Source organism: Phascolarctos cinereus, unplaced genomic scaffold (assembly GCF_003287225.1).
Source record: "Phascolarctos cinereus isolate Bilbo 61053 unplaced genomic scaffold, phaCin_HiC Scaffold_5;HRSCAF=322, whole genome shotgun sequence".
Classification (NCBI taxonomy): domain Eukaryota; kingdom Metazoa; phylum Chordata; class Mammalia; order Diprotodontia; family Phascolarctidae; genus Phascolarctos; species Phascolarctos cinereus.
In genome coordinates this window covers 30656070-30681459 of record NW_027555958.1, presented here as the reverse complement: position 1 = coordinate 30681459, position 25390 = coordinate 30656070, and the positions used below count along the sequence as shown (strand labels likewise).

At 46.5% G+C, this 25390-nt stretch overlaps 1 protein-coding gene across 2 annotated transcripts; it reads left to right on the top strand.

Moving 5' to 3' along the window:
• The first annotated feature begins 757 nt into the window (after nt 1-757).
• On the top strand, nt 758-21946 carry SERPINF2 (serpin family F member 2). Of its 2 annotated transcripts, none has more exons than XM_021007050.2 (9): nt 758-857; nt 2313-2382; nt 2748-2828; nt 6032-6386; nt 7713-7856; nt 8161-8364; nt 12384-12526; nt 18860-19064; nt 20320-21946. In XM_021007050.2, the coding sequence occupies exons 2-9, from the start codon at nt 2317-2319 to the stop codon at nt 20733-20735; spliced, it is 1614 nt and encodes a 537-aa protein (XP_020862709.1). In that variant the 5' UTR covers nt 758-857; nt 2313-2316; the 3' UTR covers nt 20736-21946. The 2 variants fall into 2 exon arrangements, with proteins under 2 accessions (XP_020862709.1, XP_078010889.1); XM_078154763.1 differs by lacking the exon at nt 758-857 and adding an exon at nt 1339-1359.
• The last annotated feature ends 3444 nt before the right edge of the window (nt 21947-25390 follow it).

Sequence of the window (25390 nt, the reverse complement as noted above, 5' to 3'; positions counted from 1 at the left end):
GCCTGCTGCCCCTGTCTGTGGGGGCCTGGGCCTAGCCTTGGGCCCACCAAGCAGTCCCAGGCCTGGGATCCCCCCAACCAATGGCAGTGGGTCAAAATGGACATGTCACCCAGGCTGGCTGGTGGAACTGGAGATAAGGAAGCCACCAGCCTTGGGTTCTTTGGAGAAAAGTGACCGCACGGGCTCCAGACAGGCAACAGGCGCCTGGACATTTGGGTTCTGGCCCATTGGGGTGACAGGGTTATGCCCCATCCCCACTGGGTCTAGGGCAGAGTTTCAGACCGTAAGTCCAGCCCCTTCCTTCTGCAGAGGTGGTGCTGAGCTTGGGACCTGCCCAAGGTCACACCGCTGGCTTCACTAGGTGGCAGAATCCAGACCTCTCCAGAGGGCGGTCAGGCTGCTCCTCCTTGTGGTAGACCATGCTGTATTTCACAGTGCTCCTTGGGTCAAGACTGGACTGCCCAGTCTCTGCCCCAGCTCCACTGGCCAGGCCTCTGCACTGGTTCTGATCTGTTCCCTCGATGGCGAGGGGACACCCTTATGGACGTGGGCCTCTTTGTGGATTAGGACCCGGTGATCCTAAAAACTGTCTTGTCAGGTCCCCATTTGGGCCCCCAGGCTGGGGGATGGGGGTGGGGAGGAGGAGACCAGAAAACTAAACAGGAAAGGGGGCCTGACCTCTATACAAATGTTTAAATGGATGTGTCGGTCAATATTTGCTGAAAGGGAGAGAAATCTGGAAAAAGAGTGAGATCAAAGGTCAGGGTGGGAGGGCTGGGCAGGGCAGGAGTTGGGGCCAGAGCCCAGGACAGTGTCAAAGCGGACACGTCGTACACAACATCCAGGAGCCTGACAAGGTAAGTGGGTAGGCCTGGAGATTGTGGGGGGGTTGGGCTGCAAATCCCCCAGGGACCTAGTGTATAGCCTGGGTTAGAGAGCTGGATTCTGGGGCCAGGGAAGCTTGAACTGATGGAGTTAAACCCTGAATGATGCTATATCTGAGGCTGGAAGGGGCCTGCAAAGCCATCCAGTCCCATCTCTTTCAGATGAGAAAACGGGTCTGGGGAGGTAGTGACCTGGCCAGGCTAACACCAAGCATAAATGTGAGGCACAGAATTTGAACTCGTCTCATCTGACTCCAAGCCTGGTGCTCTTTCCAACTGGGTCATGGGAGGAGCTCCCCACTGGACCCTGCTCCCCTAATGGGGTGGTGGGACCCTTGACCCCACATAAGGCTGGTCCATGTGTGTGTCCCTCAGGGAAGAGAGGCTGAGAGCCTGAGGTTGTCCATCATCTCAAGGGCCTAACTTTCCTGTGGGAGGCCAGTGGTCTGCAGAGTGCTACACCAGAGCAGCTTAGGTGGGCCCCATTGCCTCTGCTTTTCCTTCTTATCTGGGGGTGAGGGGGGGCACATGGGGCAGGGAGGGATCTATGTTGAGAGCAGAAGAGACTGGAGCAGGCCTGAGAGAGCAGGCCTGGGGCGGGGACAGACAATGGGAATGCTGGAGTGGAGTCCTCCTTATCTAGGCCTTTCACAACCTCAAGGATCTCTGGGCCTTCAGCCAGGGTTACTAGCAAGGGGGAAGGAGGGCCCTGTGGGTTCTGGGAAGTGGGCAGGAGTTTCTCTCTACTGCCCCCTCCTTTACGTAGGGTTTCCACCAAAGGGGTGTAGGAAATGGCCCTGGTCTAAGCCAGTTCTGGTGACTGCCCGCCCCAACCAGGCTAGGAAAAAGGCCCCATGCCATGTGGGAACGAATGGTACCCAAGTATCCTCTAGCATGCTCATTTCCCTCCAACTGTTCCCACTGACCAGTCAACGATTGTGTAAAGGTTATAGGAATGTAGCTTTGGAGCTGGAAGGCCTCAGGCCAATCTTCTCATTTGGCAGCTGGGTGAGGGAGGACAGTGCCTATGCGAGTTAGGAAGACCAATCTTGCCCTGGGCACATCAGAGATGTGTGACCCGAGGCAAATCATTTGATTTTTCTTGGCCTCTGGTTCCTCATCTGTAAAATGGGGATAATAGTAACTCGTGTTTTTGTGAGAATCAAATGCGATAGACTATGTAAAGTGCATTGTAAAGTGTAAAGCACCGTATCACTGCTAGCTGACAGGTAAGAGCATATGTCAAATGCTGAATGATGATCCGGGTTCAGAGGTCACTGTGGTCCTCAGGCTTCTTGAAGGAGATGGGATTTGAGTTGGGCTTGGAAGGATGGGATAAAGATCTGCCCTGGGGAGATGGAAGGGGAGTGTGAAAGCATGGGCTGCCCTGAGATAAGGATGGATAACAAATTCTCTCCCCTGTTCCAGGACCATGGCACCACCGATCTGGGCCCTCCTGCTGCTTGGCCTGTCTGTCCTGCCTAGATCCTGTTTATCAGTAAGGAGGGCTGGCTGGCAAGGCCCCTTTGGGAAGTGGGGAAATAGGGATGGGGTGGGGAAAGACAAAGAGACAGAGAGAGAGTGAGCGCTTTGGAAGGGGTTCTGAGGTTGTGAGAGGGTTGGGAGGTAGAGGATACTGCTCACTGTGCCTTGCCTACTGCTTTCCCTGTTAACCGAGAGACAGGCTTTATCATAGGGGAATGGGATAGGATGCTGGACGCATCTGCCCCAGGCTGGGACTCCTGACCTAGGTGGAGAGGAAGGTTGGGGAAGGGACAAGCCCTCTTGTAGGCTCCAGATCAAGAAGGGTGGCGGTTGGGCTTTCTGAAAGGAGGCAGCGTCTCAATGTGCTTCCTGTTTCAGGAGCCAGTCCGTGATGACTTTATGGAGGGGCAGAAACAGGAGAAAGTCCCCCTGCTTCTCCTCCTCAAGTCAGGCAACCAGGTAACGGGGAGCCCAGTGGGGAGAAGAATGGAACAGAGACAACAAGGGGCCAGCCCTTGGGTCAGGGCCCCAAAGTGATCCACCAGTAATGGGAGCTCGAGTTTCGGGGTAGAAGTGGGGGTCTGCTGTATTCCACAACCACAGGCAAGCACGTGGTCAGAGCAGCACCAGAAGAGTCTTCTCCCCTGCCCCCCAGTACCTGCCCCAGTTACTGTGCTGGGGACAAAACAAACAAACAAGTGTCTGCCCTCAGGGAGTTTCCGTTCTACTTCAGGATTCACATTCACAGATAAAGTAATTACAAGATCTTCACAAACTAAAGTGATTCTTCAGTGATTTTAGGGGGTCCGGGGTAGGGGTCTAACAACTGAGTTGGACATGGTTTCTTGAGGAAGGGGGCACTTGGGCTGCTTTCAAGTGAACTAGGACTTGGGAGAGGCAGAATTGAGGAGGGAGAGTACTCTGGGTCTGGGAGAATGGTCAGCCCGTGCAAAGGCATGTAGGCTGGAGATTACGGCAGATGAACCACCCTATAGGGGCAAGAGCAGATAGGACAGTGGGGCTGGATGCCAAGTTAGTGAGGGGGACTGATGTATAATCAGCCTACATCTGGCTGAGCCAGAATGGGAAACATTTAAAACTCTGAAATGAGATTGGGGGAAAGATAATTGGTTCCCTTTGGGACATGTTGATTTTGAAATGCCTGTAGGGCATCCAGGTGGAAATGTCCAGCAGGCAGTTGGAAATGTGACTTTGATAGTTATTGGCATAGAGGTGATAATTAAACGAGAGAGAGAGAGAGAGAGAGAGAGAGAGAGAGAGAGAGAGAGAGACAGACAGACAGACAGAAGTGAAATAGGAGAAGAGAGAGAATGAGATAGAAAAGAGACAGAGATAGGAGAGGCAGAAAGAGAAAAGAGAAAGAAGAGAGGTAAGAGAGAAAGACAGAGACAGAGATAGAAAAGGGAGAATGACATAGAAAAGAGACAGAAATAGGAGAGACAGAGCAGAGACAGAGACAGAGACAAAGAGACAGAGAGAGATGGAAAAGATAAGAGGAGCCCTGGACAGAGCCCTGGGATATAACTCAGATATAAGGGAAGGAACCCGATAGCAAGGTTCCTTCCCTTATATCTGAGTTATATCCCAGGGCTCTGTCCAGGGCTCCTCTTCTCTTTTGGCATCTTTGGCATGGGCATTATTTCTCGGTTTCCTTTTCTATCCCACACTTATTGGAGATCAGGTTCCTAATGGGGGGAATGGGGAAGGGGACAACAGCTCTAAAGAGAGAGAGGAATTAGCATTCAAGGAGGGATGGAGCAGGGAGGGGAATCAGGACTGCTCAGGAAACGTCTCAGTTTCACAGGGCCCCACCACCAAAGGACTGCCCGGAGTGGCCCCCAAGCACTCTTTGCTTCCTCCTCATCCTTGGCTGTAATCCTGGCTCCACCACTTAGTCCACACATTGCGACTTTGGGCAAGTGCTTTTTCCTTTCGAGGCCTCAGTTTCTTCATATGTAGTCTCTGAAGTCCCTTCCAGCTCTAGATCTAAGGTCCTGTGACTTGTATTCAAATCTTGCCAATGACACGTATTACCTGTGTGACCATAGGCAAGTTACTCCCTCACCCTCAGCCTCAGTTTCCTCATCTGTACCATGAGGAGGTCAGACTAGATGGCTTCTCAGCTTCCTTCCAGCTCTTAATCTGTGATCCTAAAAGGGTGCTACGGTTCTGTTTGCCAGAGGGGTGAGGGACTGCATGCTGGGGCACCCAGCCTAGAGAGAGTAGGCATGAGAGAGGAGCGGGGAGATCCATCAGGAAGGTCAGCGAACAGGACTGAGAGCCAATGGCCAAGGTCCAGAGAGAAGGGGAAATAAAATGGCATTCAGGAAGGGGTGATACTAAGGACTGGTGAGGTCGTTTGACGCACCCTTGTGGGTCAGTCTGATAGCTAAGTGGAGGATGGACTGGAGTGGGGAGAAGCATGAGTCAGGGGGATCAACCAGAAGGCTTTTACGATAGCAATGACAGCCTGTGTCGTGGTGGCGGCAGCATCAGGGGATATATGTGCTGGATACTGCGGGTGGAGGCTGACAAGGCTTGGCAACAGATTGGATATGGGAGAATGAGAGAGCTTGAGGAGGTGAGGATGACACTTAGGTTGCCAGCCTGAGTGATGAGGAGGAAGATGGCGCCCTCAACAATTGTAGGCAAATCAGGGACAGAGGAGGGTTTAGGAAGAGAGCAAATGAGTTCAGTTTTGGACATGGCGAGTTGAAGACATCGACAGGGCATCCAATTTAAGATATCCAAGAGGCAGGCGGAGATGCAAGACTGGAGGTCAGGAGAGAGGGTAGGGCTGGACAAGTAGATTTGAGAATCCCAGCAAAAGGATGAAGAGTGAATCCATGGGAGTAGATGAGATCACCAAGTGAAATACAGAAGGAGAGGCGAAGAGGGTCACCCACAGTTAGCAGGTATGACTTGGATGAAGATCCAGCCGAAGAGACTGAGAAGGAATGGTCAGAGAGGTAGGAGGAGACCAGAGGGAGAGAGTGTGTCCTGGAGAAGAGAGTGTGAAGGGCTGCAGAGAGGCCAAGAAGGGGAAGGACTGGGAAAAGGCTGGGAGATTTGGCGATCAAGAGGTCCTTGGTAGCGAGTGGCCTCTCATCTCCAGATCTCTGCTCTGTATTAAGAAAGGTGACATTTTCCTTGACTTTCTCCCTCGCCCCCTCAAACCACACGTGGTTATTTGGTTACTGATACTCTTATGTGCTTGTGAGGTTTTCTGGGATCCCCAATGGGTTCAGCATCCTGGCTCTACACTGGAAAAGACCTTGGAGGTCATCTGATCCACTCTCCCTCCTTTTACAGAGGAGGGTGACCTGTCCTTGACTTTCTCCCTCGCCCCCTCAAACCACACGTGGTTATTTGGTTACTGATACTCTTATGTGCTTGTGAGGTTTTCTGGGATCCCCAATGGGTTCAGCATCCTGGCTCTACACTGGAAAAGACCTTGGAGGTCATCTGATCCACTCTCCCTCCTTTTACAGAGGAGGGTGACCTGCCTAAGGTCACACTGGTAGTAAGTGGCCAATCCTTAGGCCCATGTTCTCTCCTTAGCACAGTGCATGTGAAGTCAAGAGGAAATAGGGCCGTGGCTCACTTTCTCATTCTTCCTGACTCTCCTTTCTCTCCTCTAGGATTCAGACAGGACACCAGTGGGTCCCACGGGGCCACCAGCAAACTCTGGGGCTTTGAACTTTCCCACGGACACCCAGGAGCACCCCAGTAAAGCAGATTCCTTCATCTCTGGGGCTCCCACATACGATCCCCTCTCGAAGGTGTACAGTTGCCTGATACCCTTAGAGGAGGCCTGGCAGAGAGCGGAGGCTGGCTGCAAGGAGACCCCCTCAGCAGAGCAGACCCACAAGCTGGCCGAGGCCATGATGGAGTTTACTTTAGACCTGTTCGCCAAAGTCCTGCAGACATCCACGAGTCCCAATGTGGTCCTGTCACCCCTCAGTGTTGCTTTAGCACTGTATCATCTCGAACTAGGTAACTGGGCCGAACCCCTGCTTCAGAGGGGGCAGAACCCTAAAATGGGAGAGCCGGGAGTAGGTACCACAGGGATCAGTTGGTCCAGTTCGCTCTTGCTACAGAGGAGGAAACTTGAGGGTTAGGGAGTGAGTTGTCCAAGGCCACATAGTGAATCAGTGATGGAGCCAGGAGCGGGACCCTCCGCCCGGTCTAGTCGGAATGAGTAGGAAATCCCTGAATTTCCCAGCTGCCTCAGATGCTGGCTACATATGCAGTGTGGCCCCTCCTGGGAGGTCTAGGGGAGGGGTTACTCTCAGGGTTTCCTATCAGAAAGGGGGTGGGGACAGACATTTATTGAGTGCCTGCTGCGTACTCAGTGCTGTGCTGGTGGGCTGGGGACAGAACCACCCTCTCTGTTAAATTAATGATGCACTTACTGAGTGCCTGCTGCGTACTCAGTGCTGTGCTGGTGGGCTGGGGACAGAACCACCCTCTCTGTTAAATTAATGATGCACTTACTGAGTGCCTGCTGCGTACTCAGTGCTGTGCTGGTGGGCTGGGGACAGAACCACCCTCTCTGTTAAATTAATGATGCACTTACTGAGTGCCTGCTGCGTACTCAGTGCTGTGCTGGTGGGCTGGGGACAGAACCACCCTCTCTGTTAAATTAATGATGCACTTACTGAGTGCCTGCTGCGTACTCAGTGCTGTGCTGGTGGGCTGGGGACAGAACCACCCTCTCTGTTAAATTAATGATGCACTTACTGAGTGCCTGCTGCGTACTCAGTGCTGTGCTGGTGGGCTGGGGACAGAACCACCCTCTCTGTTAAATTAATGATGCACTTACTGAGTGCCTGCTGCGTACTCAGTGCTGTGCTGGTGGGCTGGGGACGGAACCACCCTCTCTGTTAAATTAATGATGCACTTACTGAGTGCCTGCTGCATACTCAGTGCTATGCTGGGTGCTGTGAGGATACAAGTGGGAGACAGCACCCCTGCTTTCACGGTGGTTATGGTCTCATGGAGGAGACTCACACAGAAATAATTAGAGGACCATAGTGGGCAGCCAATGCCCAAGCACCACGATGCTGGGGACACGGCTGGGCTTCAAAGGAGGGGCAGATTAAGGGAAGGAAGGGAGGACATTCCAGGCAGGGCGAAAGAATAGGAGCAAAGGTGTGGAGGTGAGAATCGAGAGGGGGATGACTACAAGTTCCTTGCCCTCCCTTTCGAGGGGGGCAGTGTCTGGTGCGGTGGTTCGTCTGCTTGCAAAGGTGGGATGTGGGTGGGGGGGTGCCAGCCTGGTGATACCCCCAATGGGACCACAGCCGGCGTGTTCTCCAGGAGCCAAGACTAAGACGGCCCAGCAACTGCAAAAGGCCCTGCGTGTGGAATCTGCGTCCTGCCTGCACCATACGTTGAATGGCGTCCGCCAGGAGCTGGGCCGCACAGCCCTACGCATGGCTGCCAGGATGTACCTGGAAAAAGGTGCGTGTGCTCAATGCCGCTTATTCCTGGCTGTCTCCCTGTTTGAAGGAGGGAAAACTCTTCACTCATAACTACCCAATGAGCCAGAGAGAATGTGTGGAGAATTTGTTTGTTTTACAGAAGAGTTTAGCAACTCACCCACAGGCTCACAGCCAGGAAGGGGATGCTCACACCCCAGTATTTATACTTGGAGTCCAGGGCTCTGTGCCCAAGCCCATGCTAGTAAGTGGAAGAACTGAGGTTTCCCTGATTCCAAATCCAACGCTAACCTCTGAATGCGGCTTTCTCTGGCTTCTTTCCGCAGGCCTCCCAGTCAAACAGGAATTCCTGGAGCAGTCAGAGAAATTTTTTGGTGCGAAGCCCGCCATCTTAAAAGGGAACGAGAAGGATGACCTTCAGGTCATCAACCAATGGGTGAAGGAGGCCACGCAGGGGAAGATTGAGAACTTCCTGTCAGAGCTCCCAGCAAACACGGTGATGCTACTCCTTAATGCCGTGTATTTTCAGGGTAGGAGCCAGCACATGCCAAGATTGCCCGCTATTATGCCCCTTCCCTTTCCTTCCCCCTCCCTCATTCATGCAGCCCTGAGAGCCACCAGAAGGCTGAGCCTGCAAGGGAAGATCCCTGCCAAGCATGATCTTGGTGGTGTCAGCCATGTGGTGGGGTCAGACGACCTGGGAAGAGGAGGGATGGGAGGCGGAGGCCCCCAGAGAACATGATCGGGGAAGGACACAGCACCCTGAGCGTGTGGTAGGAGATGGGAGACGCCAGCTTCTGGAGAGAGATAGGCTGTGGATAAGATATTCATCTATCCATAAAAAACGGCCAGTTGGCCATAGCCAGCATCTCCAGGCTACCTACCACAGTCACAGCTCTGTCTCCTGCCTGGCTGATCCCTTTTAGTTAGTCTGGGCTGGTGGTGCTGGGGAAGAAACAATAGATGCGCAGATTGTTAGAGCTGAATGGACACTCAGCCATCAGAGAATCAAGAATCAGAAACTATGAGTGTTCCCCAAGGCTCTGTCCTAGGCCTCCCAGGCTTCTCTTGGTGACCTCATCAGTTCCCATGGTTTCAATTATCATCTCAAGGCAGATGACTCATAGATCTAAGTATCCATCCTAAGTCTCTCCCCTAAGAGGCTCCTTCAGGCCCAAATCACCAATTGCCTCCTGGACATTTCAAGCTGAATGTCGTATCAACATCTCAACATCGACCCACCGAAAACAGAACTCATTATCTCTTTCTCTAAACCCTCCCCAATTCCAAATTCCCTGCATTTGGAGAGGGCACCACCATCCTTCCAGTGTCCCAGCTTTGTAAGCTTGGCATTTTTTTTGAGGCAATTGGGGTTAAGTGATTAGCCCAGGGTCACACAGCAAGTGTCTGAGGCTGGATTTGAACTCAGGCCCTTCTGACTCCATGCCCGGCGCTCTATCCACTTCTGTCACATAGCTGCCCCAGCCTCAGCTTTTTACTAAACTCTTCCACTCTTCTCATAGCCCATCAGGTGCCGAATCTTTCTATTTCTAGCTCCTTCTATTGACTCTCACATGTTCTCTCTACTCATACAGCTGCCACTTTAGTGAAGGCCCGTGTCTCCTCTTGTCTGAAGTGATGCAGTGGCCTCCTAACTGGCTTCCCTGCCTCCATTCTCTCCATATTCCAGTTCAGCCTCAACACTGCTGATGAGATAATTTTCCTTAAGTGTGTATCTGACCACTTCGCTCCCCTGCTCAACTCCAGGGGCTGTAGCAGGAAACAGAAATTCCTGATTAGCATTTAGGTTGCCTCACAACCTGGCCCCCATCCAACGTTCCAGCTTCATTGGACGTTATTCTTCCACGCACCCTCTTTTTTCTCTTTACACATACACGCATATGCATACACATGCACGTACATACACAGTACACGTATACATACACACATACACACATATGCATACACATGCACGTACATACACAATACACGTATACATACACACATATACATACACATGCACGTACATACACAATACACGTATACATACACACATCTACATACACATGCACGTACATACACAATACACATATACATACACACATACACACATATGCATACACATGCACATACATACACAATACACGTATACATACACACATACACACATGCATACACATGCACGTACATACACAATACACGTATACATACACACATACACACATGCATACACATGCACGTACATACACAATACACATATACATACACACATACACACATATGCATACACATGCACGTACATACACAATACACGTATACATACACACATATACATACACATGCACGTACATACACAATACACATATACATACACACATACACACATATGCATACACATGCACGTACATACACAATACACGTATACATACACACATCTACATACACATGCACATACATACACAATACACATATACATACACACATACACACGTATGCATACACATGCACGTACATACACAATACGCATATACATACACACATATACATACACATGCACGTACATACACAATACACACATACACACATACACACATCTACATACACATGCATGTACATACACACATGCACATATACATACACACACATGCATATACATGTAAATATACATATACGTTTCTTTCTTGTCTGCCCTGTGACACCTAAGCTTTTGGGAGTAGGGATTGTTTTGTTTTTGTAACCCCAGTACCCAGCACAGTGGCTGACACATAGGAAATGCTTAATAACTACCACTTGATTTAGCGATTAACTGAACCAGCATTGAAGTGTTACCTTACTAATTAACCAGGATTAGTTCATTAATTTGCCTTAATCAGGCGATTAGTGCCATGACCGTGTGGGTAGAAAACTAGCTGAGGATTCAGTAAGACCTGGTTTGGTCTCACCTCTGGCCTCTGAGGTATACTGATGACGTGCCTCTGGGCCAATCTTTTGGCCTCTCAGAGTGCCAGGTGGCTCCCCAGCTCCAAGGGCTGTCCAGCAGTTAAGAGGTTGTTTTCTCACTGGGAGGTCCCTAGATCCTGGGTGTCTGACTCAAATAGAGACGGATCTTTGGGATGCATGTTGACTGCTGCTGTTTTCTTTGTCAGTGGTGTCCGACTCTTCGTGACCCCATTGGGGGTTTTGGCAAAGATACTGGAGTGCTTTGCCATTTCCTTCTCCAACTCATTTGACAGATGAAGAAACTGGGGCAAATAGGGTGAAGTGACTTGCCCAGGGTTACATAACTAGTGTCTGAGGCTGGATTTGAACTCAGGTCTTCCTGACTCCAGCGGCCACCTAGCTGCCCCATATGTTGACCTAGAAAACCATAAATTAACATTGTCTATGTTGTATCTTATTTTGATTTATTTTGTTACACAGTTCCCAATTACATTTGAATCTGGTTGGGGCTTCCCTCAGGAGTTTGACACCTCTGCCCTAGAATAAGGAAATCACAGATCCAGTCTAAATTTTTTTAAAAATGTGCCAGGTACTGTACTAGGCACTAGAGATCCTCAAACAAAAATGAAACCTGTTCCTTCCCTCAAGGACTTGCATCTTATTGGGAGAAATAATATTATACACATAGAAGATGGCTCATGTATAAAATACAAATAAAAAGTGATTACGGGGGGGGGCGCGGTTAGCAGCTGGCAAGGTGGAGTGGGGAGTAGGAAAGACTTCTCACAGCTGATGGCAGCTGAGCTCAGCTTTGAAGGGGGTGAAGGATTCTGAGAGTCAGGAGCAGGAAGTGACTTCCAGGCCCAGGGGATGCATAGGCTATGCAAAGCCCAAGAGGTGGGAGATGTGTAAGGCACAGCAAGCCAGCAAGCTAGTTTGCCTGGATTGTAGAGTAATGCACACTCCAAGTCTGATCTGGAAAGGCCAGGTTGTGAAGAGCTTTGCATGTCAGACATTCACCCTAGAGGAATAGGAGTGATATGGTCAGACTTGGGCTTTGGGAATATGGCTTTGGCAGCTGTTCAGAGGATGGCCTGGAGGCAGGGAGACCATTTAGGAAGCTCCTTGAATAATCCAGGAAGAGAAGAAATGAGGGGCTGCGTTGGGGGGTGGGGTAGTTGCAAGGTCCTCAAGTGTGGCCTTTTGACTGAATCCATTTGAATTCAGGACCTAGAGGGCCACATATGGCCTCAAAGCCGCAGGCTGCCCATCCCTGCAAGTGTGGGTGGAGATGGAGGGGATGGAAAGAATGCAGGAGATGCTGTAGGGGTGGGCTCTAGATTTGGCAAGGGGATGGCTATGGGGAAGTGATGGAGAGTGAGGATCATTGAGTTAGAAGCTGTGGAAATTTGAGGTCTTTTTGTCTAATCCCTCTCATTTTACAGAGAAGGAAACTAAGGCCCAGAAAGGGCAAATGATTTTGCCCTTTCCCGCAGGGAGTTAGAGGCAGACCTTGGGACTTGACCCTGGTCTCCTGACTCCCAACCTCTGTGCTCTTTGCACAGAGACCAGCCAGTCTTGGTAGCTCCTCCATTCTGCTTGACTGCAGGATTCTGGAAGACCAAGTTTGATCCCAGCCTGACCAAGACTGATGTTTTTCATCTGGATGAGAAGTACGTAGTCCCCGTGGTAATGATGAAGGCCAAGAAATACCCTCTGCGCTGGTTCTTGCTGGAACAGGCAGATGTGCTGGTGAGTGGCACAGGGAAGAGGGGAAGGTGAGAGCCTCAGACTGGCTTAGCCCAAGTCCTCTTTCTTGAGATGCCAGGGACTCTGGAGCCTGGACACTGAAGGATGGCAAAAGACATTCAGGGCTCTGGAGAGGATGGAGTGAGTGTGGGCTCTGCTAGGTCTGTTCCAGGATGAGCGGTAAGTGCTTAGTTTTATTTAAAGGAGTTAATTTGTTAAATTAACAAAAGTATTTTTTCTTCTTTCCACATTCCATCCATTGAAAAAGAAAAGAAAAGAAAAAGAAAACCCTTGCAACAAATATGTGTAGTCAAGCAAAACAGATTCCCCACATTAGTCATTTTCAAAAACGTCTGTCTCATTACGCACCTTGAGTCTGTTACCTCTCCAGCAGGCAGTTGTCGAGAATCTTGGCTGGTCAGTGCCTTGACCAGAGTTCTTAAGTCTTTCAAAGTTGTTTATCTTTGCAAGGTTGTTTTCTGCATAAATTGTTCTCTTCGTTCTGCTCACTTCACTCTGCATCAGTTTGTACAAGTACTTCCAGACTTCTCTAAAGCTATGTCTTATGGCTCAAACTCATTTTCCATTACTGTTGTGTACCGTCATTGATTCAGCCATTTCCCAAAGGATGGGTGTCCCCGTAGCTTCCAGTTTTCTGCCACCACAAAAATAGCCGCTATACTATATATATTTTTGTATTCACGGGTCGTTTCTATCTTTGATCTCTTTGGGTTATAGGAAGGGCTCAGTCTCCAAGTCCTCCTTAAATCCATTCTTGCTTATGGGATAGTCCATGGTCAGTGGGGCTAAGAGGCCTCAGGAGTACCTAGCCATCTCCTTGGCTTGGTGACCAGTCAACTTGCTCCTTTGACTCTTTTTTAAAAAGTTTTTATTGATACCTTTTGTTTATTACACCACCATAATATCCCATGCATCCCTCCCAGAGAGCCATCCCATAAGACAAATAGTATTTTTTAGAGAGGAAGAAAAAAAAATCAGCACAACTGATCAATACATTGAAAAAGTCTGAAAACCTGTGCAATGTGTAAGACCTGTGGACCTCCCACCTCCAGCAAGGGGTAGGTTGGGACTGTCTTCTCATACCTCTTCAACTGAGTCTCACTTGAGCTTTATAATTGGGCTACATTTACTTTTGGTTTTCTGGTGTGTAGTTGTTCTCTCCATTTACATGGTTGCAGTCACTGTGTATATTCTTTTCTTGGCTCTGCTTCTTCCACTCAGTTCCATTCATGTAGCTCTTCCCATGCTTCTCTATGTTCATCCCACACATCATTTCTTTTTCTTTTTCTTTTTAGTGAGGCAATTGGGGTTAAGTGACTTGCCCAGAGTCACACAGCTAGGAAGTATTATGTATCTGAGGCCGGATTTAAACTCAGGTCCTCTTGACTTCAGGGCCGGTGCTCTATCTTCTGTGCCACTTAGCTGCTCCTCATACATCATTTCTTACAGCACAGTCCTATGCCCTTACATTCACGTACCATTCATTTGGCCATTCCTCAATTGATGGGCATCTACTCTGTTTCCAATTCTTAGCTATCACAAAAAGTAATACTATAAATATTTTTGGAGTATATTAGGACTTTTTTCCTTATTGTTGTTTTCCTTGAGTGTATAAGCCTTGTGATGGAGTCTCCGATTCAATTTTGGTAACTTCCTTTACATGATTCCAAATTACTTTCCAAAATGCTGACACCATTTCACAGCTCCACCAACAATGTATTAGAGTGCCCATTTTGCTGCAACTCCTCCAAGATTGACTGTTGCCATTTTTGGTCATTTTTGTGAATTTATCGTGCATGAGGTCAAACCTCAAGAGATATTTTGATTTACATTTCTTTTACTATTAGTGATTTGTAGCGTTTTTTTCATGTAGCTGTGAATTCTTTTTTTATTTATTATTTTAAAATTAATTTATTTTGAATTATCAACAATCACTTCTACAAGCTTTTGAGTTTTAAATTTTTCTCCCCTTCACTCCCTACTTCCCTCCCCAAGATGGCACGCAATCTGGTATAGGCTATACATATACATTCCTATTAAACATAGTGGTTGTGAATTCTTTACAATCCTTTTGAGAACTGTTAGTTCATGTTCTTTGCCCATTTATCTATTAGAGAAATGGCTATTAGTCTTAGATGTTTATTCACTGTTTATATATCTTAGATAGCAAACCCTTATCAAAGGAATTTGATGCAAAGATTTTTTCCTATTCGGGCAGCTCCCTCTAACTCTTAAAACCTCCTGCTCCTTCTTCCCTCCTCCTTTATCCTCCAGTCTCATTTTCTAATTTTTAAAATGGCCAACTCAACTCATTAATTTCCTCTTTTTCTCTCTCATTAATATCAGCCCTCAGGGAAACCAATTTGCCCCTAAGTTCTGCCTTGGATACATCCCATAAATTCTGATAATGTCGTATATCTATATCTCTATCATTGTTATCTCTAATAGAATTTGTTGCTGTTTCTGTCGTTTGGCCTTTCACCCCGGCATTACTCATTCACTGTGTTCTTCTCGCTGCTGATTATAGCAATTTGGTTTTCCTCTCTTCTCTGACTGATTATATTTGCTAAAGGTTTATCAATGTTATTGGGGTTTTTTTGCAAAATCTCAGCTCTTTATTTTCTTTCTTAATTCAATTGTTTTATTTCATTTCCATTTTGCTAATTTCCCCCTTAATTCCCATAATTTCTTGTACTCGCTTGTCTTCAGTGTATTAACTTTTTCATCCATCCTCCATTCTAGAGGAAGGACCACTGAATTTGGAGTCACAGACAGGGGTGGTGGATAAGGACCAGATCACTGGCATAGGGAATTCCTAGATGAGGAACGTTCCTCTACGAATGCAGGTCAGCTACTGCCCTGTAACTCGTCTTCTTGGAGAGTTCCCAGAGGCACTAGGGGTGAGGTGACTGGTCCAGTTTCATGCAGTGGTGGGATTTGAATCCAGATCTTCCTGACTCTGAGGCCGTTTCTTACCCTGCACTGTCTGGTCCTGCTTGCTGCCATACTCAGTATATGCAAAACAAACCTCAGAGAAAACAATACTTTCTATTCTCCCTTCCTCTTCTTTTTTTTATTTTTAATTTTTTTAAAATTTTATTAATTTATTTTGATTTATCAACAATCATTTCCATATGCTTTTGAGTTGAAAATTTTCCCCCCCTTTCTTCCCCCCCACCCTCCCCAAGATGGAGCACAATCTGATATAGGCTTTACATTTACATACCCATTAAACATATTTTCACATTAGTGAAGTTGTGAGTAAAAATTAAAACCAATAGGAGGAACCATCGGAAAGATGAAACAAAACTCAACAGAAGCTAAAAATAAGTGATAGCGATTTGACTTCCATAGTTCTTTCTTTGGATGTGGACAGCATTTTCCATCCCGAGGCCTCTGGGGATGTCTTAGATCCTCGTAATGCTGAGAAGGGTTCAGTTTAACAATCTTAGTCATTGCATAACGTGGCTGTTATTGTGTACAAAGTCCTGCTCACTTCATTCAGCATCAGTCCATACAAGTCTTTCCAGGTTTTTCTGAAGTCAGCCTGTTCCTCATTTCTTATAGCACAATAGTATTCCATTACATTCATATACTACAACTTGCTCAGCCATTCCCCAATTGATGGGCATCCCCTCAATTTCCAATTCTTTGCCACCACAAAAAGAGCTGATATAAATATTTTTGTACATGTGGGTCCTTTTCCCATTTGTTTGATCTCTTTGGGATATAGCCCTAGAAGTGCTATTGCTGGATCAAAGGGTATGCACATTTTTGTAGCCCTTTGGGCAGAGTTCCAAATTGTTTTCCAAAATGGTTGGATCATTTCACAACTCCACCAACAATGCATTAGTGTTCCAATTTTCCCACATCCTCTCCAACATTTATCATTTTCCTATTTTGTCATGTTGACCAATCTGATAGGTGTGATGTGGTACCTCAGAGTTGTTTTGATTTGCATTTCTCTAATCAATAACGATTTAGAGCATTTTTTCATATGACTATAGATGACTTTAATTTCTTCATCTGAGAACTGTCTGTTCATATCCCTTGACCATTTATTCCTTTCCTTCATTCAATGAGGGAAAACCCACTGCCTTGAAGGCAGCCTCATTTGGACAGCTCCCATTGTTAGCACATTCTTCCCTTGCTCCGGCCTAAATCTGTCTCTCAGTGCCTTGTACCTACTGCTCCTAGCCTGGCCCTCTTCTGCCAGGCAGAACAAGGCTGATCTCTTATAAATTTGTGTTCTTATAAATTTGTCTTAATTCTCTATACATTTTAGAAATGAGGTCTTTATCAGAGAGACTGGTTGTAAAAATTCTTTCCCAATTTTCTACCTTCCTTCTAATCTTAGCTGCATTGGCTTTGTTTGTGCAAAACCTTTTCAATTTAATGTAATCAAAATGATCCATTTTGCATTTCATAATGTTCTCTATCTCCTGTTTGGTCATGAATTCTTCTGTTCTCCATAGATCTGATAGGTAAACTATTCCTTGTTCTCCCAGTTTACTTATGGTATCAGCCTTTATATCTAAGTCATGAACCCATTTTGACTTTATTTTGGTATATGGTGTGAGATTTGGGTCTACTCCCTTCCTCTTCTTGCCCATTAACTTTCTCTTCTGGGTTCCACTTCGCCCCATCTTCAGCTGGGCATTTCCTGGGGTTTCCCAAAGCACCAAAAATGAGGGTAGTATGAGCAGCAGCCCAAGCACCCACAATAGGATCCTTGGCTTTTTAAAACCCAAAGGGAGCTTGGAGATCATATAATTTTAGATCTACAACAGGAGGGGATCTTAGAGACCACTTCATCTACCACCTTCCTTTACTAAAGTGGGCAAACTGAGGCCAGAGAGGTTGTGACCCGCTCAAGGTTACAGAGGTAGGTCTAAGTGTCAGAGTCAGGATTCAAACACAGGTCCGGTAATTCCATGCTCAGTTCACCAGGCCTAGACTCTTTCCCTGTGGCATGGAGTCCAGTAGCCTCTTTGCACATGAGGAAGTCACAGCCTAATTCAATTAAACAAAGACTTAGTAAGTACCTCTTCTGTTATGGGCTGGAGATACAAGGATTAAGAAATGACAGAATAAACTTTTAAAAAAAGGAAAAAAAGAAAGAAATGACAGAAAACCTGCTCTCAATGGTGGCAAGCTGGGACACATCCAGAGGGAACCAGTTGGGCCAGTGAGAGGACCAGAGGCCAGACAGGGAAGGCACGACCCATGTCTTCAAATACCAAAGGGTAATCATGTGGACAAGAGATCAGCCTTGTTCTGCCTGGCAGAAGAGGGCCAAGCTAGGAGCAGTAGGTACAAGGCACTGAGAGACAGATTTAGGCCGGAGCAAGGGAAGAATGTGCTAACAATGGGAGCTGTCCAAATAAGGCTGCCTTCAAGGCAGTGGGGTTTTCCCTCATTGAATGAAGGAAAGGAATAAGCATTTATTAAGGGCCTGCTATGTGCCAGGGAGCCTGCTATGTGCTAGGCAGGGCAGCTAGGTGGTGCAGTGTCTGAAGTCAGGAGGACCTGAGTTCAAATCCAGTCTCAGATACTTGCTAACTGTATGACTCTGGGCAAGTCACTCAACTCTGTTTGCCTCCATTTCCTCATCTGTCAAATGAATTGGAGAAGGAGATGGTAAACCACTCTGGTGTCTTTGCCAAGAAAACCCCCAATGGGGCCATGAAGAGTCGGACACGGGTGAAAAACGACTGAACGACACATGTGCCGGACAGCGTGCTAAGTACTTTACACATATTACCTCATTTCATCCTCACGACAACTTTGTGAGATGGGTGCTACTATTTCCACTTTACAGTTGAGGAAACTGAGGCAGACAGAGCCAGGATCATGCAGCTAGTATCTGAGGTCAGTTTTGAGCTCAGGTCTTCCTGACTCCAGGCCCTGGCTCTATCCACTGCACCACCTAGCCCCTCTGAATGAATGAATGAAAGGCATTTATTAAGTGCTTACTATGTGCTAAGCATTATGCTAAGTGCTGGAAAGATAAGGGGTGAGGAGATGGCCAGGGGCTAGAGTGAAGTGAGGATCTCCTTACAGTCTTCCAGCAGAGGCTGGGTCACCACATGTCAGTGACATTGTAGTGGGGGGCACTGGGGTGGGTCTTATTCAGGGGGCTTCCGAGAAACCTCCCTAGAGAGGCAGGGCTTTAGATGTACCCGGCCACTCAGTGCCACTCAGTGCGCAGGCTTCCCTGCTTTGCTCTGGGCTCTCTCTCTCAGCCCCCAGGCCCCATGTCTCCCTCTGCTTCCCCTGGGGTCCTTGTCACTGCCTCCCTTGGTTCTCTCTCAGGTGGCTCAGTTCCCTTTCAAGAACAACATGAGTTTTGTGTCCGTGGTCCCCAGCCAGTTTGAGTGGAATGCCTCCCAGGTTCTGGGCAATCTGAGCGGGGCTGCCTTGTACCAGCCCTTCATGAAGGAGAGGCCCACGGAGGTGATGCTCCCCAAGCTGCACCTGGACCACCAGATGGACCTGGTGTCGACCCTTGGCCAGTTGGGTAAGACCCCTAGGATTGGAGCAAGGAAAAGAGCTCTGTGTGTGTGGTGGGGGGGGGGGCAGCAGAGCACGTGCCTAGGATTTGTCTTCTCAGTCCACTCCTTGAACTGGAGGTTGGAAGGTGGGAAGACAGTAGTGGCTTGAGCCCTTAGATACGTCCCCTGGCCTACTGGGAGCCCCTGGAGAGCCTAAGTTTAGAGCTGGAAATCCTAAAGACCATCTAGATCAACCCCCTCATTTTACAGTTGAAGAAACTGAGGCCCAGAGAGGTTAAATGTGACCTACTCAAGGTCATATAGCTAGTAAACAGCAAAGCCAAGATTAAAATCTAGATTAAAGCATAGAGTTAGAGCAGGAAGAGACTTTCAAGGATGTCGGGTCCAACTCTCTTATTTTACAGATGGTGAAACTGAGCCCCGGCAAGGCTCTGTCCCCTAGCTGAGAAGTGTCAGAGTCAGGACCTGAACTCAGATTTTTCGGATCTGAATCCAGACCTCTGTCCACTCCACCATACTCCCTCCTGTCTGACTCAGAAACCTGGTACTCTTCATGTACCTGGTACCTTATATTTCTGTGCAAGAGGAATGGGAGTGTGGCCAGGGGAAAGATCCCTGGCCTGAGAGTCAGGACTCCTTGCTTCTCTACCTTGGCCTGCCTCTGACTCAGTGGATCATGTTGGGCAGCCACTTCCCCTTTCTCTTCCCAGGTGCTTCCTCAGTAAAAAGAGAGGTCTGGTCTTGCCCAGGAGTTCTTATTCATTTTTGTGTTACGGAGAAGAAAATAATAAGTACATATATGGCGCCTGCTACGTGCCAGGCACTGTGTTAAGCACTTTACAAATATTAGCTAACCTTATCCAAAGGGTTCACGGGCCCGTTTGACAGTCTGGGGAAGCCTATGGACCCCTATTCAGAATTATGGTTTTAAACACAAAAAATAATATTTTGGATTACAAAGAAGACCAGTTGTATTCAAATAGTTATCAAAACAACAATAAACAAGCCAAAATGGAGCCAGGAGCCAGGAGCTCTAAGGGGGTCTGGAAGCTTAAGGAAATCTCTAGCTATGAGGGTGGACATTTCTGTCAGGAAGAGGGAGGAGCCCAGCCACAGGGCCATGCTCTGGACCTCAGACTACTGCTGCCCCTCTCCCTTAAAGGGCAGATGGGCCAGGTTTCCCCTTTGGGCACAGGTTTCTAGGAAGGGAGGGCTAGGTCCTCTCACAGTAATGACCAGCTTCCCCCTGCCTCTGGACAGGCCTCCAAGAGCTGTTCCATGACCCAGACTTACGTGGGATCTCAGAGAAGAAGCTTGTGGTGTCCAGTGTCCAGCACCGGGCCACTCTACAGCTGGACGAGGCTGGTGTGGAGGCATCTGCTGTCACCAGCGTGGTCATGTCCCGCATGTCCCTCTTCTCTGTCAACATGAACCGGCCCTTCCTGTTTTTCATCTTCGATGATATCACCCACCTTCCACTCTTTGTGGGCAGTGTCAAAAACCCCAACCCCAGTGGGCAGAAAGAGATCAAGGAACAACGGGATGCCCCTGACAATAAGGATTTCCTCCCAGGACAAAAATTCTTCTTTGTGAAAGACAAGTTCTTTGGCCCCAACTTGAAATTCTCTCCCCCCATGGAGGAAGATGACTACCCTGAAGCCCAGAACCCCAAGTGAAGGCAGGTGGAGTTGTGGCACCATCCTGTACCCTCCAGTCCAATCTGAGTTTCACCACTGAGACTGGGTTTGAGGCAAGGACTCTGACCTCTTTTGACTGTTTCCAACCAGTCTGCCAATATGGGATGAGGCACTGGTGCCAGGGGAGGGGTTTGGGATCAAGAATAGAGATTAAGTGGGACAGGGGAGGAGAAGATGAGAAGATCCCATTCCCTTCCCTTCTCCTTGGGGTAATGGTGGGACTGGGGTGGGAGGGCAGGAAGGGGTAGGACATTAAGGAAATGTAGGCTGTCAGGGGTGGGAGGGATGGGCCACTTTATCCTCCTGTGTTAGCCATTGCAAAAGGGCTGGGAGGATTTCTCTTTTCTGGGGCTTGGGGCTTGCACACTGATTGTCAGTGACAGAGGTCATTCACAAAAGAAAGTGCAGCACTTCACAGTTTGTTTACAGTTATTCTGGTGGAGGAGGAGGTAGGGGTACAGAGGTGGAAGGTGAGGGAGGGGGCAAAAACTGCTTGGTGCCTCTCCTGACTGTATAGGATTGGGACAAACCCACCAGTGTTGATGGAACACACAATCATCTTACTCTGAGGAAAGGGCTGCCTATTGGCAGGGGTAGTGGGAGAAAAAAGATGGCAACCAATTCATCAGAATCACAGATGCTAGATTTGTAAGCTGGAAGGGACCTTAGAGATCATTTAGTTAAACCTCCCTTCATTTTACACATGAGAAAACAAGTCCCAAGAGACAGACTTGCCCAAGGTCACAGTAGCTAGTAGACCTCTGGTTTCATGTACTGCACACCACTGGTGATATCGTAGCAAGAGTATCTAACTGGGCTTTAGTCCTGGCTCTTCTGTGTACCTTTTGGAAGGTTTAATGAAGGGGGGTACACTAGATAATCCCCGAGGTCCCGTCTCGCCCTCATGTTCCCAGAGTTGATGGCAACATCAAGGTGAAATCCTGGACAGAGGAGACCCTCATTGGCCTAGTGGCAAGTTCTCCCAATCCCACAGCAACCCAGGCCTGACCCCACTTAAACTTGCCTCAGCTCGCCTCCAACCATCCCCAAGGATCCCAAAGTCACCAGATTGGTTCTCCTTCTCTCCTCCGAGCGCTGCTTGTCGTGGGCAGGGGGGGCGATTGGAGGCTTGTTTTGTAAAGTTTTTCTAGTGATTTTTATGTCTTCTGAATAATAAAGAATGAATTGGCTAGGCTGGTCTGATGTCACTGGGCTGGAGAGCCTTGGGAAGTGGCTGGGTGATGGAGGATAGAGGGTAGGAGTGAAAGGCAACAGGACAGCTATATAATGAGTAAAGATTAAAATGGACAGGGTGGGAGGAGATGGGAGAAAGAAAAAAGGCCTTACTTTGGAGGTGGGAGGAGGGTGCACTGATGAATGCTTGCTCCTAGGGTGAAGAGGGGTGATCTGTAAAGGGAGATGGGGACCTTGCACTCAGTATTTCCTGAGAGATTTGATGTTTAAAAAGTCTATTTGCCCTATCTTGGGAAGGGGGGAGTTGGAACTCCTGAGGGCAACTGGAACCTGGGAAAATGAGAGAACACGGACCCAGGAAGGAGATTTTGAGGCAAATGGGGGAAAAAGGTGACTGGGGGGAAGATACAGATCAGTGGTGGGCTACATAATCAAGAATGGGGGGAGGGTCACTACCAGATAATTATAGGGGTCATGAATCAAAGAATGAATATAGAGTAGATAGAAAGAGAGGATGGATGAAGAAAGTGAGAAAACTTCTTTTTGGAAATGGGTACAAAAAATGAAATAAAAATTAATACACAAGACTAGTTGAAGGGGAGGAGAGGAAGAAGAAATCTACTTGACAGAGAGAAAAAAAGGGGGGAAGAATTGTAAAACCAAATAAAAGTAGGAGAAGAAAGGAACTAGTAAGTAAAGCCCCAAAAGGAGAGAGGTTAACAAATGAGAGGAGGGGGTCAGTGGTAAGGGAAAAAGAACCAGTGAGAACAAGGCCGCCTTTAAAAAGATTAAGGCAGAGTAATTAAAGGACATAGTAGTCTCTTTAGAGTGGGAGGGGAAAAAGAATAATTTGGAAAAAAAAAAGCAATATTAGACACAGATGGAGGAAAATATAAACCTAACTCTCATAACTTTAATTGAACCCAATAAAATTGAGAAGAGTGAGAGATTGGATAAGAAAACCCTACAACCTGTTGGTTACAAGAAACAAAGACATTCACAAAATCAAACTGGGGAGGTGGAAACAATTTTTTTTTGCTATACTTCAAATGAATCCAAAAAGTAGGAGTTGCAATCATGCTACCTGACGAAACAAAAACAAATATCCAAAAAATAAAAAGGGATAAACAAGCAAACTATATGATATAGAAAGGAGCCACAGACAACAAACTTATATATTTAGGAAACTTCTTATATGCTCCTTAGCATCCACAAGGGAAACATCTGAGCTACAAAAAGATATAGACAGTAACACAATAGGAGACTTCAATGGCTCTCTTTCAGTTTTGGACAAGTGTAGCAGAAAAGATAAACAAGAGGAAAAATATGGAGCTGCACAAATTTTTGGAGAAACTAGAGTTAAAAGATTTATAGCATCTTCTAAATGGGACAACAAAAGAATATAAGTAGTTCTCAGCACCACATGAAACTTTTACAAAAATTACCAGGCAAGAGATATTGCAAACAAATGTAAAAAGACAGAACTACTTAACACGTCCTTTATAGACCATAACACCATAAAAATAGTATTTGGTTCAGGGGACCACAAACAAAAGATACAACCCGACATGAAAATTTAACAATGAAATACTAAATAATGAGTGGGTCAAAGAATAAATCTTTTAACAATTAGTAACTATGAGTAGATAGAGCACCAGCCCTGGAGTCAGGAGGACCTGAGTTCAAATCTGGCCTCAGACACATAATGCTCACTAGCTGTGTGACTCTGGGCAAGTTACTTAGTGCCCCCCCAAAAAAAAACCCCATCACAATTAATAACTATGTAAAGGAAAATGATAGTGATAAAAAATATAACAAGATTTCTGAAATGCAAGCTAAAGCAGTCCTCATGGGGAAAAATCATATTTTTACAAACATACATGAACAAAATAGAAAAAGAGAGGATTAATGAATTGAATATGCACTTTAAAAATTAGACAATCAACAAATAAACAAACCTAAAATAGGCATAAGAAAAATGAAAGGGGAGATAGATAAATTGGAAACAAACAACTATAGAAATGACAAATAAAACTGAAAGTTGGTTCTTTGAAAAGACAATAAAATAGGTAAACCCTTACCTAATGTGATGAAAAAGAAGAGAATAGAAAATCAACTAAATAAAAAAGCAAATGAGCAAGGTAAAAATCACAGCAAAACCGGGTGGAATAAGAATAATTGGAACATATTATGCATAGTTATATACTAACAAAATAAAGAACACACATAAAAAAATAGAGAAATACCTTCAAAAATAGAAAATTCACGAAGTATCAGAAAACCAGTTAGACATCTTAAATAATTCAAATTCAGAAAAGGAAATAAATCCAGCTATAAAGGAGCTAAAAAAGAGAAAAAACTCTTAGTCCTGATGGATTCACAGAAGAACTCTATCAAACTTTTTAGAAGACAGTACCCATACTTCACAAATTATTCTCAAAAATTAAGAAGGAAAGTGCCCTACCAGAATCCTTTTATGAGAAAAATATAGTTCAAATACCTAAACTAGGGAAAGATGAAAGACGGAAAGAAAACTATAGGCCAATATCATTAAATGAACAATGACTCAAAAATTTTAAACAAAATCTCATCATACAGATTACAGATGTTTGTCTAGAAAGTAATTAATTATGATCAAGAGGGATTAATATTAGAGAAACAAGGATGGTTCAATATTAGGAAAATAATCAACATAATTAATCATACCAAACCAAGGCATCCAAAATCAGATGATCATCTCAACAGATGCAGAAAAAGCCTTTGACAAAATACAGTACTCTTTTATGCTAAAAAACCTTACAAAGTATTGGCACAAAGGAACCTTTTCTTAATTTCATAAAAAGCATCTATCTAAGACCAAAACTAATGTTGTTCACCCTTTGTACTTAGAAGAAGACCAATGACGTCATGATGTTGGGGGTCAAGGTACAGTGTGTTCAACTGTGGCTGATCAGTTCAATAGGAACTCAGAAGGCTCTACCACAGGTCAGACACAAATAGTCCATTTGAACATTTGGAATACAGATGTCTGTGGATTTGTGCATCTCATGTTTCCTATGTGCTACCATGATTCTGCTTTTTTTGTTTGTTTTTTGTTTTTGGTGATGGGGTTAAGTGACTTGCCCAGGGTCGCGCAGCTATTGAGTATCATCTGTCTGAGGCCACTTTTGAAAGCTCAGGTTCTCCTGACTCTAGGGCCAGTGCTGTACCCACTGCACCATCTAGCTGCCACTGTGATTCTGCTTTGCTCACAGAGCACAGCACCTTCTTTGATGTGGGCATGTTGGTCCTATGCCATTGTTTCTCGTATCTTACAATCAGTACTAAAGTTCTTCAGAGAGACCTAGGAAGTGTCTTTGTACAGCTTCTTCTGACCTCTGTGTGAGCACTTGCCTTGTGCAAGTTCTCTGTAAAATAGTCTTTTAGGGTAAACATACATT

Coding starts and splice junctions, on each gene's coding strand:
- SERPINF2 (XM_021007050.2), top strand. CDS start 2,317: ATGGCACCACCGATCTGGGCCCTCCTGCTGCTTGGCCTGTCTGTCCTG. Junction 7,857..8,160: donor CAGGATGTACCTGGAAAAAG/GTGCGTGTGCTC, acceptor TTCTTTCCGCAG/GCCTCCCAGTCAAACAGGAA. Junction 8,365..12,383: donor TAATGCCGTGTATTTTCAGG/GTAGGAGCCAGC, acceptor GCTTGACTGCAG/GATTCTGGAAGACCAAGTTT.